Source organism: Macaca mulatta, chromosome 16, assembly GCF_049350105.2.
Source record: "Macaca mulatta isolate MMU2019108-1 chromosome 16, T2T-MMU8v2.0, whole genome shotgun sequence".
Classification (NCBI taxonomy): Eukaryota; Metazoa; Chordata; class Mammalia; order Primates; family Cercopithecidae; genus Macaca; species Macaca mulatta.
This window is the reverse complement of record NC_133421.1, coordinates 75710698-75729149: the sequence shown is the minus strand read 5'-3', so window position 1 is coordinate 75729149 and position 18452 is coordinate 75710698. Positions and strand designations below refer to the sequence as shown.

The 18452-nt window shown below is 36.8% G+C and overlaps 1 protein-coding gene across 23 annotated transcripts in view; it reads left to right on the top strand.

Annotated features, from left to right (window-relative positions):
* Positions 1-18452, top strand: part of CEP112 (centrosomal protein 112) — a 535678-nt gene that overhangs the window by 203554 nt on the left and 313672 nt on the right. For all 23 annotated transcript variants that reach the window (XM_077972556.1, XM_077972553.1, XM_077972559.1 and 20 more), the window contains one exon: positions 2130-2265. In XM_077972556.1, the coding sequence (XP_077828682.1) occupies positions 2130-2265 (136 nt within the window). The remainder of the gene's footprint in view (positions 1-2129; positions 2266-18452) is intronic.

The following is an 18452-nucleotide window of genomic DNA, read 5'->3' as shown; positions in this document are numbered from 1 at the left end:
CAAATACAGGGGTGGGGATGGGATATGGGTGCGAGGAGAGAACATACACACACGTCTATCTATCTATATCTATATGTCTAGATCTATATCAATGATAACCTCATTATAAAGGAACAAGAGAGTCTTGCTGAAGTAGAAATTAGGTAACACTTTTTCTTATTAGTCTTTTGACCACTTAAGCTTTGAAAGAGGTTTTCAGTTTGGTGGGTGGGGAAGAAGAAGGTTTGGTATTTTGATATTTTATATGATATGTACGTTCTTATTGAAAAGCCTAGACATTTTTGTATCTTAGAGTGGATTTTGAACTCAGATAAATAACCTGGAAAAACTCGTATTACCTTTTGCCCAAGTCTTAAAAGATTGCATCCTCTTGTTTTAGAAATGTCTTTTCTCCCCTTTATGATATTCCTCTCAAATTTGGTTTGAGTGAGTTAAATTACCCACCCCTGCCCAGCATTCTTCAGTGTTACAGCTAATAGTAAGAACATGTTTTATATGTGTCTAAGCTTTCCCATTTAGGGAAGGTGAAGTAAGTTAATCTTACCTGTGGCATCTGGAAAATCAGGAAAACAGTGTGGCATAGCAGCCAACAACAGGAACTCTAGAAGCACACTGTCAGGACTGGAATCCTGGCTTGACCTGTTGTTATTCTAGGTGTGTAACCTTGGAAGTATTCTCTCAGCCCTACCTTCCTGTTCTGTGTAAGTAAGGCTATAATAACACTCTTATACTGGTTTACTGTGAGAATAAATGAGAGAAGACATAAAATTCTGTATTAGGCCATTTTCACACTGCTGATAAAGACATACCTGAGACTGGGCAATTTTCAAAAGAAAGGTTTAATGGACTTACAGTTCCATGTGGCTGGGGAGGCCTCACAATCACGGCGGAAGGCAAGGAGGAGCAAGTCACATCTTACATGGATGGCGGCAGGCAAAAAGAGGAGCTTGTGCAGGGGAACTCCTCTTGTTAAAACCATCAGATCTCGTTAGACTTATTCACTATCATGAGAACAGCATGGGAAAGACCTGCCCCTATGATTCAGTTATCTCCCACTGGGTCCCTCCCACAACACGGGGGAATTATGGGAGCTACAAGATTAGATGTGGGTGGGGACACAGAGCCAAACCATATAAAATTCCATTGCACGGTGCCTGGCACCTAGTTAGAACTGAGAGTTAACTATTGTTAAATGGCATGCATTTATAAACTGAAGCCTTTAATTTTTTCTTCTATCAACATGCAAAGAATCCTTTTGTTTTGTTGGACCCTTTCAGCCATGTAATTTCCGCCTAAGGTATGAAGAAATGAAATGGTTATCATTTCTTTTAGGCAATCTGCTAGAAGGCAGTAAAGTAATTTTAGGCCATCATGTTTCTCTGTTGCATTGACTTCACTGCAGATTAACTTCTGGTAGACATACATCTTTCTATTGGTACATTTTTAAAAAACCAAAAGACATGAGATGTAATTCACATACCATAAAATTCACTGTTTTAAAGTGTATAGTTTGGTGGATCTTAGTATATTCACAAGGATGTGCAACCATCACCACTATCTAATTCCAGAACATTTTCATATTTTCCTCATTTCATATCTGTTAGCAATCACTCCCTATTTCCCCAGCCTCTCAGACCCTAGTAACTACTAGTACTACTGTCTGTCTCTATGGATTTATCTATTCTGGAAATTTCATATAAATTGAATCAAACAATATGTAACTTTTTGTGACTGGTTTCTTTCACTTAGCTGGATGTTTTGAAGGTTCATCCATGTTGTAGCAGGTATCAGAACTTCATTCCTTTTTAAGGATGACTAATACTCCATTGGATAGCTAGTCTGCATTTTGTTGATTCATTCATCACTTGATGGAGACACATGGTTTTACTCAGTTTCGTTTTTAGGGAAATCTTTGAAAGTAGTTTTCCCTTCATCAGAATACATAGTACATGTTTATACCCTTTTTCTCTTTAGATGAATTATTGTCAAATTTCTAAAGGGAAGTTTTGTAGGATTTGGATCAAAAAAATTAAAATCTGGATTTTATTTTAGAGGGAGTTAAATATTGTTCTTTCATTCATGTTAGTTCTTTTATATTTTAACTCTGAAGCTTCTCTGAACCTTTCTAGGGAAAAAGAGGAGCAGCTTACTCGTGTGACTGAAGTTCAGAGGTTGCAGGCCCAGCAGGCAGATGCCGCTCTGGAAGAGTTTAAGCGGCAGGTGGAACTGAACTCAGAGAAAGTCTATGCTGAAATGAAAGAGCAGGTAAGGAGGCCGCCACACCATCCCTTTTGAAAGTCACTCTCTCAGTAGGAAGGTACATTCTCATCTTAAATATGACAGAAACATTTCACTTTTTAAAAGAGCTGTGTCAAAATTAACCATACAATCGGGTCAGAGATTCAGAATGAGAAAGAGATGTTACCACTTGATTCATCCTTCAAGCGATGCCAGAATGATCATTTAAAAGTCCCCTGTATAAATGCAGTAATGGCAAGCATGTGCTTTGCTTTGGAAGGATAGATAAGCCTAAGAGAAAAATCCCGTGACTGATCAGTTTCTTTAGAGCAGGGGCTCCAGTTAACCATGTCTGTGTTTCTTCATGTTCTATAAATAGTGTCTTATTGATCAGTTACAGTAAATTATTTTCAACTGGCAGTTGTGAAGAACAAAGGCTGTCTCCAATTCTCATACAAGATGGGTGGTAGTTTTTTTTTTTTTTAGTTTTTAAAGAAAATACAAAATTTGTAAAAGAATAAAGGGAATTATTACGAATACCTGGGTACCCATTGCAAAGATGTAATAATTGTTAATGCTGTTTATATAAACTAAAACATTCAGGTGAAGCTTTAGTTTAATTTGTTATTCATGTCTAATCACATTATTCTTTCTTCCCTAGAGAAATCCACTGTAATTAATTGAGTGCATACAGTCAGCCCTCTGTATCCATGTGTTTTTGTATCCATGGGTTCTGCCTCCACAGATTCAACCAACCATGGATCGAAAATATTTGGAAAAATTTGACAATGCTCCAAAAAGTAAAACTTGAATTTGCCATGTGCAGAGGACTATGTTGAATCCATGTGATAGAAGTGACATGTAGATGTTATATTAGGTATTAGAAGTAATCTAGCAATGATAAAGTACACGGGAGGATGTGCACAGGTTGTATGGAAGTACTAGATCATTTTATATAAGGAACTTGACTATCTGTGGATTTTGGTATCTGGAGGGGTTTCAGGAACCTATCACCCATGGATACTGGGGAGGGCTGCATTATTGCAGTTTATTTTATATGCATGTATAATGCCCATAGATAATATACATGTATATATTATTTATGCATTAATATGTTATAGGCATAAATGTTTTTTGTTTTTTAAAAAATTAGATGAATATGAACAGATTTTAAGTACTATTTCTGTTTGCCCTTTTGTATATAATAGTATGTATCTGTGTGCTAACCATGTTGTTTTAGTGCAATCTTTTTAACACTAAATTTATTTTATCATATGAATATACTGTATTTTATCAGCTCCCCTACTCAAGCATATTTAGTTTATTTTCAGTTTTTTCTGATTATAAAGAATATTTCAATACTCATTTATGATTTTATACTATAGTTATCTTCCTTAGGAGTCCCATGCACACACTGGGTGGGAGAAATATCCCTAAGGAAAGTTTCATGTTTGAATCTGACTGAGAACTGAGCCCTAGGTTATGGGATCCCTGGGGTATCACTTTTTTGGCCAGAAACCTCCGTGGCCAGTGGCACCTTTTCCTGAGTTTTGCTCAGGCCCACTGGGCTTATTCCACCCACTTGGCCTGACATGCTGCTCTTGGCTCATGCTACTGACCTGGATCCCACACCTGCCAAGGGTGAGTCAGGCATAGAGCAGCAAGGGATGTGTGAGCAAGTGTGGGGTCTGGCCACTGTGCAGTCAGGTATGCCACCTGCTGCAGTGGGGTGGGCAGCTCCAGGTGCCAGCATGGGTGTCAGCTCTCTGCGAGGCTGTGACTGGACCAGGTATACTGCAAGCAGCTTCCACAGTGGTCACTGGGGAACGTGGTGGTACCTGAAGCTTGGAGATGCCAGGAACCACAGGAACCCAAAGAGGAAGTCATAGCCCTGGCTTGGGAGTGCCCTGGTCTGGGGTCCCCACAGGGCTGCAGCTCTTCTCTCCTTCTCTTTGCCTGCAACAAGGTGAGCAAGGGGACATGTTTCAGCCCTGTTTGTATTGTAGCTCTTTTAGCCCTGCCATTCGACAGGTCCTGAGTTCTTGTTCCGTGACTAGGAAAAATGAGGTATACAGACAAGTGGAGGGTGAGCAAGACAAAGAGGAGCTTTATTGAGCAATAGAACAGCTCAGAGGAGACTCATAGTGGCTAACTCCTTTCTGCAGCCAGGGTGTCCCACTGAGTGTTCAGCTCCTAGCAGAGAGGAGACCCTGGAGTGGTAAGCCCCTCTCTGCAGACAGGCAGTCCCATCATCTGTGCAGCTCTCAGCAGAGAGGAGGCCCTAGAGTGGGTTTCTCCTCTCTGTAGGCAGGTCGTCCTCTCATCTCCCCAGCTCTCAGTAGACAGGAGGCCATGGAGTGGGTTGCTCCTATCTGCAGCTGGTGGTCCCAATGTCTCTGCAGCTCTCAGCAGAGAGTAGGCCCTCGGATGAGTTGCTCCTCTCTGCAGCTGGTTGTCCTGACATCTGCATCTCTTAGGAGAGAGGAGGCCCTGGAGTTGGTAGCTCCCCTCTGCAGCTGGTTGTCCCCACATCTGCTCTTGTCTGGCTGAGCCTGGGGCTTTTATGGGCCTCAGATGGGAGGAAGTGCACACTGATTGGTCCATGGGCAGCCATGGGCAGGCCCAGAAAAGGCACCAGGAGTTCCCACTCCAGTCTGTCGGACTTTAAGTCAGGCCCCCAGCCTTTAGGCCCTCCCTGGCCTGAAGCTGAGGCCTCACTAGGGACCCACCCCCTTATGAGCAGGAGCCTGTCTGCCCCCTGCTGCTGTTCATGGTGCCTAGGCTGTAGGTGCCAAGGGTTGCCTGCAGGCCAGCAGTGAGCTGCCATCAGCACCCCCTTGGCTTCCCTCCTATGCTTATTGGCAGCCAAAGTAAAGAGGTGGCTGAGGCAGCAGGAGGCTGGCATGTCAGTACTGCCCTGAGTGTGTGCCCACCTGGCTGGCTGCGACAGTACCCAGACTCAGCCCTAACTTTGCTCCAACATCAGAGTGGGCACGGACAGCAGGAAGAAGCCAGACAGCAGGAGCAAGCACTTCTGAGCCAGCTAGGGAAGCGGGGACCTTCTCCAGCCTCCAGGAGTGCGGAAATGCCTGGATCCACAGCCAGGGGATAGTAGGCTGAAACTGCACCATTCATGTTACATATAATGTAATGCATGTAATATACATGTATGTAATATGCATGCAGTAAAAAAAAATGTGGTGATTCCATTTTATACACAACCAAGGAGTTTTTTGCTTACAAAAACAATAGGAAAGCATGTTCTTATATATAAGAGCTCACGTAATATATACCACATTTTTCTGGAAAAAATTTGTATGAAAACATGAACCAATCCAGAAATGAAGCATAAGACTTCCCACACATAAGGAACCATCATATGAAAGGGTGAGTAGAGAACCCTGGAACCCCAAAGAAGTAGAAACAAATTTAAATACTTGTTACACTTATACTTAGAATTCTAATATTAATTTATTTTTTGAAAAGGAAGGTATATAAAACAGAAAATACAAATGTATTAACAACTTGAATTTATATCCCTAGATTACATTAACAAGGACCAAAAGTAGATGAATAGCAAGAGTTGGAGAAGCAAAGTATACTAAAACTCTTTGTCATAAATATGTGAGACTCATAAGATTCTTAAAATTAGGGAAATGTAGGTAAAAATAATTTTGAAATGTTTAAATATGAGCATTAATAAAATTAGCAAGTTGTACTTTCTTATAAAAATCTTGAAAAGATAAAAAGCAAAGCTTGAGAGGAGATGCTGCCAAAGGAACAGAAGCAGAAATACTATAAAATGTCCAAAATAAGGTAGAGTATATAATTGTAATAATAAACATTAATAGGTTAAATTTTTCTAGTAAAATGGTATTGATTAGAATACTTAAATCCATGAATATGCTGTTTGTAGAAGTTATAACTAAAATAAAGTTAACACAAAAATTATATTAAATTGATGATGAAAATATATCACTTATATTCAGAAAAAAAGGAAAGTAGGATGGTAACACTGTCATACAAATTAGATCAATACAAGTCAATAAACTGGACAAAGGGATATATTTTTGCATGCTAAAGGCAAGAGTACTCAATTGAAATATGAAAAGATGTTAGGAATACATGGAGAAATGGACATAGATAATCATGGGATATTTTCATATGTTTTTCTCCATCTTTGACAGGTCAGTGGGTAAAATCCAAATGGGGTGTAACTAACAAATTATATGACAGCTATATTTTGACTTTTTCTTTTTTAGGATTTTATTTTTTTACTTTTACTTTTGTAGACATATGTTTCCATTTTATTCCAATAAGTACAGTAGTTCCACCTTATCCAAAGTTTCACTTTCCGTAGTTTCAGTTACCTTCCATCAACCACAGTCCAAAAATATTAAACGAGAAATTCCAGAAATAAAGAATTAATAAGGTTTACATTGTGCACTGTTCTGAGTAACTTGATGAACTTTCATGCCGTCCTGCTGTGTCCTACTCAAGGCATGACTCATCCTTTTATCCAGAATATCCATGCTGTATACCCTACCTGCCCTATACATTGCAGCTATATAGTAAAAAGCATAGTGCATATAGGGTTTGTTACTATCCAAAGTTCAGACATCCACTGAGGCTCTTAGAACATATGAGGAGGGACTACTGTACCTAGGAGTGGAATAGCTGATCAAGTTTAACATTTTTATTTACTTATGTATTTATTTTTTATTTTTTTATTTCAATAGGTTTTTGGGGCACAGGTGGTGCTTGGTTACATGAATAATTTCTTTAGTGGCGATTTCTGAGATTTTGGTGCACCCATCACCCTAGCGGTGTACACTGTATTCAGTGTGTAGTCTTTAAACCCTCACCTCCCCCACCCACCCTTCTTCCCTGAGTCCCCAAAGTCTATTGTATTATTCTTATGCCTTTGTGTCCTCATACATTAGCTTCCACTTATAAGTTAGAACATATGATGTTTGGTTTTCCATTCATTTAGAATAATGGTCTCCAATAACGTCCAAGTTGATGTGAATGCCATTATTTTGTTCCTTCTTATGGCCAAGTAGTATTCCATGGTGTGTGTGTGTGTTTGTGTGTGTGTGTATATATATATGTCTGTGTGTGTATGTATGTATGTACGTATATATATATCACGATTTCTTTATCCACTCGTTGATTTATGGGCATTTGGGCTGGTTCCATATTTTTGCAATTGCAAATTGTGCTGCTATAAACATGTGTGCCCAAGTATCTTTTTCATATAATGACTTCTTTTCCTCTGGGTAGACACCTGGAAGTGTGATTGCTGAATCAAACAGTAGATCTACTTTTAGTTCTTTATGGAATCTCTACAGTGTTTTCCATAGTGGTTGTACTACTTTACATTCCCATCAGTATTTGATATAATTTCGATTTTCTTAAATTTACTGAGACTCATTTTGTGGCCTATTATGGTCTATCTTGGGGAATGTTCCATGTCCTTCTGAACGGAGTGTATATTCTGCAGTTGTTGGGTAGAATGTTCTGTAAATATCTGTTAAGTCCATTTGTTGTAGGGTATAGTTTAAATTCGTTGTTCTTGTTGACTTTCTGTCTTGATGACCTGTGTAGTGCTGTCAGTGGAGTATTAAAGTACCCCACTATTACTGTGTTGCCACCTGTCTCATTTCTTAGGTCTGGTAGTAATTGTTTTATACATTTGGGAGCTCCAGTGTTAGGTGCATTCATATTTAGAATTGTGATATTTTCCTGTTGGACTAGTCCTTTTGCCATTATACAATGTCCCTGTTTGTCTTTTTTAACTGTGGTTGCTTTAAAGTTTGTTTTGTCTGATATAAGAATAGCTACTCCTGCTTGCTTTTGGTGTTTATTTACATGGAATATCTTTTTCTACCTCTTTACCTTAAGTTTATGTGAGTCCTTCTGTGTTAGGTGAGTCTACTGAAGACAGCAGAAATTTGGTTGGTGAATTCTTATTGATTCTGCCATTCTGTATCTTTTAGGTGGAGCATTTAGGCCATTTACATTCAATGTCAGTATTGAGATGTGAGGTATTATTCTATTCATCATGCTATTTGTTGCCTGAATACCTACTGTTTTTTTTTTTTCTCATTATGTTATTGTTATATAGGTCCTGTGAGATTTATGCTTTGGTGTATTTAGAGGATTTGTTTCAAGATTTAGAGCTCCTTTTAGCAGTTCATGTAGTGGTGGCTTTGTAGTGGTGAATTCTCTCAGCATTTGTTTGTCTGGAAAAGACTGTATCTTTCCTTCATTTATAAAGCTTAGTTTCACTGGATGCAAAATTCTTGGCTAATAATTGTTTTGTTTAAGGAAACTAAAAATATGACCCCACTCCTTTCTAGCTTTTAGGGTTCCTGCCAAGAAGTCTGCTGTCAATCTGATAGGTTTACCTTTCTAGGCTACCTGATGCTTTTGGCCCCAGCTCTTAAGATTCTTTCCTTTGTCTTGACTTTAGATAACCTGATGACTGTGTGCCTAGGTGATGATCTTTTTGTGATAAATTTCCCATGTGTTCTTTGTGCTTCTTGTATTTACATATCTAGGTCTCTAGCAAGACTGGGGAAGTTTTCCTCAATTATTCCCTCAAATATGTTTTCCAAACTTTTAGATTTCTCATCTTCCTCAGGAACACCATTTATTCTTAGGTTTGGATGTTTAACTTAGTCCCAAACTTCTAGGAGGCTTTGTTCATTTAAAAAAATTTTTTTTCCTTCATCTTTAATGGATTGGGTTAATTTGAAAGCCTTGTCTTCGAGCTCTGAGGTTCTTTCTTCTGCTTGTTCAATTCTATTAACTGAGATTTTCCAGTGCATTTTGCATTTCTCTGAGTGTGTCCTTGATTTCCAGACATTATGATTGTTTTTTATATATGCTGTCTGTTTCATTGAAAACTCTTCTTTTGTATTCTGTATCACATTTTTGATTTCTTTATGTTGGACCTCACCTTTCTCTGATGCCTCCTTGATTAGCTTAATAATTGACCTTCTGAATTCTTTTTCTGGCAATTCAGAGATTTCCCCTTGGTTTGGATCCATTGCTGGTGAACTGGTATGATCTCTTGGAGGTGTTAAAGAAGCTTGTTTTGTCATATTACCAGAATATTTTTTCTGGTTCCTTCTTATTTGGGTAGACTATGTCAGAGGGAAGATCTGGGGTTTGCTGCTGTTAAGATTATTTTGTCCCATGGGGTGCTCCCTTGATATGGCGTTCTCCCCCTTCCCCTAGGAATGGGGCTTCCTAAGAGCAGAGCTGTAGTGATTGTTTTTGTTTTTCTGGGTCTAGCCACCCAGCAGAGCTACCAGGCTGTGGGCTGGTACTGGGGAGTGTCTGGAAAGAGTCCTGTGATGTGATCTGTCTTTACATCTTGCAGCCATGGGTACCAGGACCTGCTCTGGTGGAAATAGCAGGGGAGTGAAGTGGACTGTGTGAGGATCCTTGGTTCTGTTTTTGTTTAGTGCGCTGGTTTTGTGTTTGGCCTCCAGCCAGGAGGTGGCACTTCAAGAGTGCATCAGTTATGGTCCTATAGGGAGGATGCAAACTTGCCCTAGGGACATCGGCTTAAGTCTTCCTTTTTCTCAAGCGGTGGGCAGGGCCGTAGAGTTCACAAAAGATTACGACCTTTGTCTTCTGATACCAGGTTAGGCAGAGAACGACTACCAGGTGGGGGCAGCGATAGGCATGTCTGAGCTCAGCCTCTCCTTGGGTGGGGCTGGTTGTGACTGCTGTGGGGGATAGGAGTGTGGTTCCCACTCGAGTGGAGTTATATTTCCAGGGGGATTATGGCTGCCTCTCCTGAGCCATACAGGTCACCAGGGAAGTGGGGGAAAGCCAGCAGTCACAGGCCTAACCCTGCTCCCGCACAGCCCTCAGTCCTAAAGGCCAGTCTAACTCCCACTGTACCCTTCTAACAGTACTGAGTCTATTTCCAGGCATCTGGCAATCAGGGCTGAGAACTTGCCCCAGACCATGAGCCTCCCATTGAGAAAGCAAGCCTGCAGCAGTGATCCAGTTCTTTCCAAGGGTCTGTGGATTCCCTCAGCTTTCCTGCTATGTTCCTGCAGTAGTTCTTGGAGCGAAAGTTCACGATGTGAGTCCCCACACGCTGCTCTGGCTGTCGGAGAGGAACTGCAAGCTAGTCCTGCCTCCTGTCTGCCATCTTAATCTGTATTTCAACTTTCCACCATTTAGACACAACATATTAAATCTCTGTTCTCATAAAACAGTTAACAGACTTAGTAGACTGTAAGGGAACCCTCAGTATATTTCTAAAACTTAACATGTCCAAGAATACATATTTCTTACCACAATACAATAAAACTGGAAATTAAATTTCAGTTAAGATTGCTACATTAGACTTCACCAAAACTAAAAACTTTTGCTCTTTGAAAGACATCATTAAAAAAACAAAAACAAGGCATACCAGAAAATGGAAGACAAGGCTTACAATACATGTATTTCAAAGAACTTGCATCTAAAATATAAATGAAATCTTACAACTCAATAATAAAAAGACACCCCAATTAAAAACAGGCAAAAGATTTGAACAGACACTTCACAGAAGAAGATATACAAATGACTAATAACCACATGAAAAGATGCTCAATATCATCATCATTCATCAAGGAAATGCAGATTAAAATCCAAAATGAGATGCCACTACACGTTCATTAGAATGACTAAGATGATAAAGACTGGTTGACAATACCAAGTGCTGACAAAGTTGTGGTGCAACTGAAGCTCTTATACACTGCTGATGGGTACATAAAATAGTACAGCCACGTTAGAAAGCTGCCAATTTTCTTAAAATGCTAAATACACAATGACCATATGTCAGTCATTCCATTCCTATGTATTTAAGAGAAATAAAGACATGTCTAGACAAAGACTAGTGCACACATACTGACAGTAGATTTGTTCATAAAAGCTCAAAACTTGGGCAACCAAAATATTCCTCAGAAGGTGAAAGGATAAATGAAATGTGGTATGTACAATGAAATATTACTCAGCAGTGAAAAGGAATGAATTATTGATACAACAGCATGGATGGATCTCAAAATCGTACTGAATGAAAGAATATGCAAGCAGAAAGAGTATATACTGAATGTTTTGTAATCTCTGAGTCCTGTTAGAATTCCCAGTTCTTTTCAGTGAGAAAGTCTTGTCTCATCTTCTGTGGGCGGATTCCAGTTTCAGTTGTTTCAAAGCCTTTGCTGTGCTTCTTTGGATCTGTTTGTACTTGTGCCACTCCTGGGTGCGTCTGAGACTTGGGTGATGATTTAAATCACCCCACCCAATGACTGCAGGCACTCATGGAACATTCTCCAGGATAGCCATATGCTTGGATACAAGACAAGTTTAAAATTTAGAAGAGTTGAAATATGAAGTGTATTCTTTGACCTCGACAATAATAAATTAGAAGTAAACAACAAAAGAAAATCTGGGAAATCCTCACATGTTTGGAAATTAAATAACCCAATTTTAAATAAGTAATGGGTCAAAGAAGGTATTACAAGGGAAATTAGAAAATATTTTAAAGTGAATTAAAACAAAAATATGGCATATCAAGATTTATAGAATGCAGCTAAAGCAGTGCTCAGAGAAAAATTTATAGCTTTAAACACCAATATCCAAAAATAAAGTTCTCAAATCAGTAACCTAAACTTCACCTGATGAAACCAGAAAAAGAAAAGCAAAGCAAGCTTCTAAGCAAGTGGAAGAAAGGATTAAAAAAAAATAAAGATTAGAGCAAAAGCTAAGATTTAATACATAAAAATATGGAAAATTAATGAAGCCAGGTATTGGTTCTTTGAAAAGATCAACCAAATTGACAAACTTTAGCATGACTGACAAACTGTAAAAATGAGGAGTTGGAAATTGCCAAAGTTAGGAGTCAAAGGATAGGATACCACTATTGATTTTATAGAAAATGAAAGGATTATAAAGTGATATTACTAAAAACTTGGTATACCAACAATTTGTACAACATAGATAAATGAACAAATTTCTAGAGAGATACAAATTATCAAAACTGTCCCAAGAATAGAAAATCTGAATTGAAATAGAATAAGAAATTTAATTGCCAATTAAAGTATTCTCACAAAGAAAAGTCTAAGACAAATGGCTTCACTGGTGAATTATATCAACTATTTAAAGAAGAAATAATTTTAATTCTTTGAAAACTCTTTCAGACTATTGAGGAAGAAGGAATACTTCTCAGTTAATTCTGTGAGGCAAGTATTACTCTGATATCAAAGCCAGACAAATATATCACTATTAAACTATAGATTGATACCTGTCATGAAAGTAGTCACAAAAGCCCTTCATGAGATTTTGGTAAACGGAATCTAGCAACATATGCAAACAATTATACACCACAACCAAGTGGGATTTATCGCAGGAATCCAAGATTGTTTTAACGTTAGGAAATCAATTAATGTTACACAGCATGTTAATAGAATAAAGGAAAAAAATCACATGATTGTCTTGATAAAGGCTGAAAAAGCATTTGAAAAAATCAAGCACAATCTATGATTTTAAAAATTCTTGGCAAATTAGGACTAGAAGCAAATTTACTCAATCTAATAAAGGACATCTATGAAAACTCCACAGCTAATAAAATTAATGTTGAAAGATTTAATTCTTTTCCTCCTAAGAACAAGGCAAAGATGTCTGCTTTTGCCACTTTTATTCAACATTGTATTGAAAGTTCTAGCCAGTGTACCAAGGCAAAATAATAGTAATAATAATAACAATAATAATAATAGTAATGTATCCAGAATGGAAAGAAAGAAGTACAAATGTATCAAATATTATGATCCTGTATAGTGAAAATTCCACAAAATCTATTAAAGATATACTAGAACTAATACCTGATTTAAACAAGCTTACAGGATAAAATATGTAAAAATCGCACTTTTATGTACTATCTGTGAAATATTTGAAAATGAAATTAAGAAAACCATTTAATTCATAATGACATTGAGAAGAATAAAATATTTACAAGTAAACAAAATAAATTGAAGACTTAAGCATTAAAAACAAAATATTCCTGAGAGAAATGTTAAAAATATCTAAATAAGAGGAGAGCTATTCTCTGTTTATGGATTACAAAGCTCAATATTGTCAAGATGGTAATTCTCCCATAATTGACCTATAAATTCAGTGCAATTTCTTTCAAAATTCCAATGTAATTTTTGGTAGAAATTGACAATAAGAAATCTTTATTTTCACTGGTAAAGTTTAAAAAAATTAAAACAGCAATAAGCTATTTTCCACCTAACTCACAGATAGAAATTCGTGAAGGCCTAAGGAAACAGGTAGTGACATGCATTTCTGCTGGGCATGTGAAGTTGTGTAACCTTTTTGAAGGATCATTTTAACACTGTGTCTCCATTTACCTGTTGATTCTACTTCTAAGACTTTATTTTTAAAAAACACAGTGTGCGAGATGTGTGCTGATGGATGTTTATTGTGATGTTATTAATGAGGAAAAATTATAAAATACATGTCGAAAAATTGGAGAGAATGGAGAAATGATTAATTTTTTTAAGTTAAAAAAAGAATCTCCTATTTCTGTGGGAGAACTGAATATAATCTCAGAAACCTTAAGAACCCTATCCAGACAAAATGAGACTGTTACCAGATAAGGATAGCCAGGGATGAAAGATCCTGTTTATGGAATTGGTTCTGGAACTACCCTTTTAATTGGTCCACTCCTCATATCATCTCTGACTGTTCTGTTGAATGCCTGGCTTATGGTCTGTATTTGATCTTACTTCTTCAATTCTGCCAGACCTACTTGAGTCTTCTTCCTTACCTAAGAGTTCATGTGTTCCTACCTTCTTGGTATTACATTGCTGTGGACTGGTTAAATGATCCAATGAAGAACCCAGTTTGGTGCGTGCCTCTAGGATCCCCCAAATTCCCCCTACATACCTGATTCCTATGTCCCATCTTTCTGAGCAGCCCTCACCAGGCCTGATCTGTCTGTCTCCTGTGCTAGATTCAGATTCCTTGAAAACGAATAGTAACAGCAACCAATGAACAGGAAATTCTTTTAGTCATCTTCTGTTGAAGAAATGTTCTTCAGTGGTTTCAATTATACGTAGTTTTGCCAAGTGCAGTTGGGTTTCTGAAATAAAGAAAGCACCTTTGGTATGAGTGTAGTAATAAGGGACCCCATTTAGAACATAATCCTTGTAGCTAGGCTCATTCACAAATCAAGTAATTCTTACATGGCAAATTTGAACAAATGTTAAAATATTAAAATATATATGTCAAACATGGTAGATTATGTCTTTGATTCCAGATTATCAGTTGATTAAAAAATGTGAATCTGCTATAACTCAAATTTTAAAAGAAAAATCAATCAGCAGATTCATTATTTGGAGAATCATAATGTGTTTGGATTTTTCCATAGTCTATATTTTTAAGTCTTCCTTTTCTGTTCTTGTTTTGAACTGCTTTTCTCTTCTTACAGAAATATTTTGTGTAAAAGCCAGCAGAGCTGTAGGGCATCTTTTTCCATTTGGAAATTGCTGCAGATTGCAGACAGTGGGATTTTGAATTAAAAAATAAAAGCTTTGAGTTTGTTTTAGAAAGAGAATTGCTGTTTCAAAAATGAGGCCCATGAGACAAAATGTAACAGACTTAAACTTTTTAAAAAATTGCTGCACACTCTTTCTTTCACTTTGAAGAACATTTATCTCATTTAACATTGCTTAAATAATAACCTAATTTATACTGAAATGGCGAAATTTATTATAAGTTTAGCTTTCAGCAACTAATTGTGTAAAATGTACATATTTTAATTGTGAAAATGCATTATCGTTAGAATTATTTCTATATGTGTATATACATAAAATCATATTTTTCAAATAAATAGTGTTCTATATTTACCTATTCTCTGTGAAACACATAAATGACTGAAAAAGACAGCTATGTTCTCTGAAGTATTGGCAGCAATTCTATTAAAGTAAATCTTTTAAATCTTGTATACCAACAATATGAATGTCAGCTAACTAGTTCCTCCTGGGGCTTCCACTAGCCACTTGACTTTCCTAATTTATTTTTCTCCTCTTGAAAATACATCCTTATTAAATGCCATTTGCTGCTAAATATCTGGCTTTAAATTCTCCTTTTCTTTTTAACAGTCATTAGATAGACGATGCTGACTTTATACCTGGAAAGTCCACTGGTTTGTCATGAAAACAAAGTTCTGAAAAGCGCTGCTATTGACAAGTGGGGTTTATCCTGGCTTCTAGCACAATTGAAACTGACTAGTCAGTTCTTTGCATTCTTAGAGATTTTAAGTTTTAGTGCATCATCCTATTATTGCTATTGAATTAATGAAAAGAATTCTCAACTTACAAGGAAGCAAGAATGCTATGTGGATATGTTTGTGTCATATGTCATTGGATAAGAAATAGACTTAACGAACAAAACCAATCATCATACAAACCATTCATTATGACTTGGACCTTTGTCTTATTGTCCTTTTAGGCTTGTATTAGCTCATGTAATTTTAAATAAGCTTTTAAAGACTACTTTTATGATAATAAGAGACCCAATATAAATAGAAGCATTTTCTGTCGGTTAATTATTGATGATAATAGATAAATGTCTCTATTAAATATTGTCTTTAAATAAGATTAGGTAGCAGAGGTAAAATTTTAGAATGCCTTTAAATGTTTAAATAGCTGCTATTATGATAATTAATGAATTCTAAATGACGGCTTCCAAAGAATATGTGTAAGTATTTGGCTTTGGAAAACAAAAAATAAGCAACACACTTAAAAAAAAACTTGTATCTTTAAATGCTTAACTGGATAGTAAGTGAAGCTTTTTCCTACTAATATTCATCAGTGACTAATCTCTTTTGCAGAAAGAAAATAAGCAAAATAATCATCTACTGAGAATGTCAGGCTGGAAAACATGTCATTATGTCTCTACTTGGCTGATTTGCGAAAATAGTAACATTGTTATTTTTTAATACAGGGACTGTTTTATTGACTTACTGGCTGGTCAAAGGATTCAACAGATTGGATTTTTTCTTTCATGTATTCATAAAAAATTTATGAATACCTGCTCTCTACTGGCCGCTGTTGTAGATTCTGGGAATACACAGATTATTTACAGGCATGTTTGTGGCTTGTGTGATAGACCAATGCATAAAGGTGTGTGATTATAATAGGTGGTGTAACTAGTGGAGTTCATAGTTCATTAAGAGAGCACAGAGGAGAGTCATCTACGGCAGCCCAATGAGTTACGCGTTTATCTGCATTGTGACATCTCTGTGTGACTATGAGTTTCTTAAAATGTTTACTTGTTAAAATGTTATTGGTAATGAACTTAGGTCACTAAATATAAATAAATATACAAATAAATTTTGTATACAAATACAGAATTACACTTTACAAATGCATTTTATTCCTACCTACCAGCACAAATACAAAATAAAACTTGAAGAAAATGCCATTTATAATATCAAAAAGCATCACTTACCCAAGAATAAATCTAACAAAACACGCACAAGGTCTCTGTTCTGAAACTAGAGTTGTTGAGAGAAACTAAAGAAGACCTGAATAAGTTGAGGGATATATCATGTGTATGGACTTGAAGTCTCCATGTTATAAAAATGGCAGTTCTCAAATCTATAGAATCACCACAATTATAAAAATCAAAATCTTAAAAATAAAAAAATTAAAAAAAAATCAAAATCTTAACAGTGCCATTTTAGGGGAACAGAGGGGGACTCTTAAGCTGATTTCAAGACGTGTATGAAATGCAAAGTGAAGGCGATCTTGAAGAAGAATGCAATTGGAGAACTTAGATGATCAGATATTGAGGATACTGTTGAACCATGGTGATTAATACAGTGTGGTATTGGTACAAGATGACCAGTGGAACAGAAGAAAGAGACCAGAAACACCCACCCTATATGATCAGTCTGATTCATGTCAAAAGGAGCTAGAGCAGTGCAATGGGGAAAAAATCACCAATTCAATAAATGGTGCAGTATCAAGTAGATAGTCATGTGGGGTGAAAAAGAATCTTGTCCCTTATTTTACCCCATTTATGAAATTAACTCCAGAAGGATTGTAAATATACAAATAAAAGGTAAAACAATGAAATTTTCAAAAGAAGTTGTAGGAACATTTTTGATAGTTGGGAATAGGTAAAGATTTTCTAAATAGGAAACAAAAAGGCATAAAAAACAAAATATTTTAAAATTGGGCTTCATTGAAATTAAGAACTTCTGTTCATCAGAAGAGAGCAGTGCATAGGTGAAAAGGCACTCCAAGTTGGGGAAGATAATTGAAATTCATATGTTGAACAAAAGACTCATGCCCAGAATAGATAAAGAACTATGAATCAATAAGGGCTGCCTTCAAATGGACAAATGGGTAAAATACTTGAACAGATATTTAACAAAAGTTGATTTCATAGTGGCCAATTAACATATAAAAAGAGGCTTAGGGCTGGGCGTGGTGGCTCACGCCTGTAATCCCAGCACTTTGGGAGGCCGAGGCGGGCGGATCACCTGAGGTCTGGAGTTCCAGACTAGTCTGGCCAACATGGTGAAACCCCCCTCTGTACTAAAAATACAAAAATTAGCCAAGCATGGTGGCAGGTGCCTGTAATCCCAGCTGCTCAGGAGGCTGAGGCAGGAGAATCACTTGAACAAGAGCAAGACTTCATCTCAAAAATAAAAAATAAATAAAAAGGGGCTTAGTTTATTTAGTCATCAGGGGAATGCAAAAATAAAACAACAGTGCTATACTATTACACATCCAATGGAATGCCTTAAATGAAACAGAAAATAAAAAGTGTTTACAAGAATGGTGGAATAATGAAACTGATGTATACTACTAATATGAATATAAATGGTACAACCATTTTGGAAAACTATTTGGCAATATCTAAGAACACTAAATATATGCGTGCCTTATTCTCAGCCATTCTGCATCTACGTATATGCCCTACTGAAATATGTATGTACTCGACAAAAGACATATACTAGAATATTAATAGCAGCATTATTTATAATAGTAAAAAAACTGGAAAATACCCAAATCCATCAGAAGTAACATGAATAAGTAAACTGTGGTCTAGTCACACCATGGAATACTATACAGCAATGTGAATGAAGACTCTACAACTCTACCTCATAACATGTTTGAATTTCACAGATG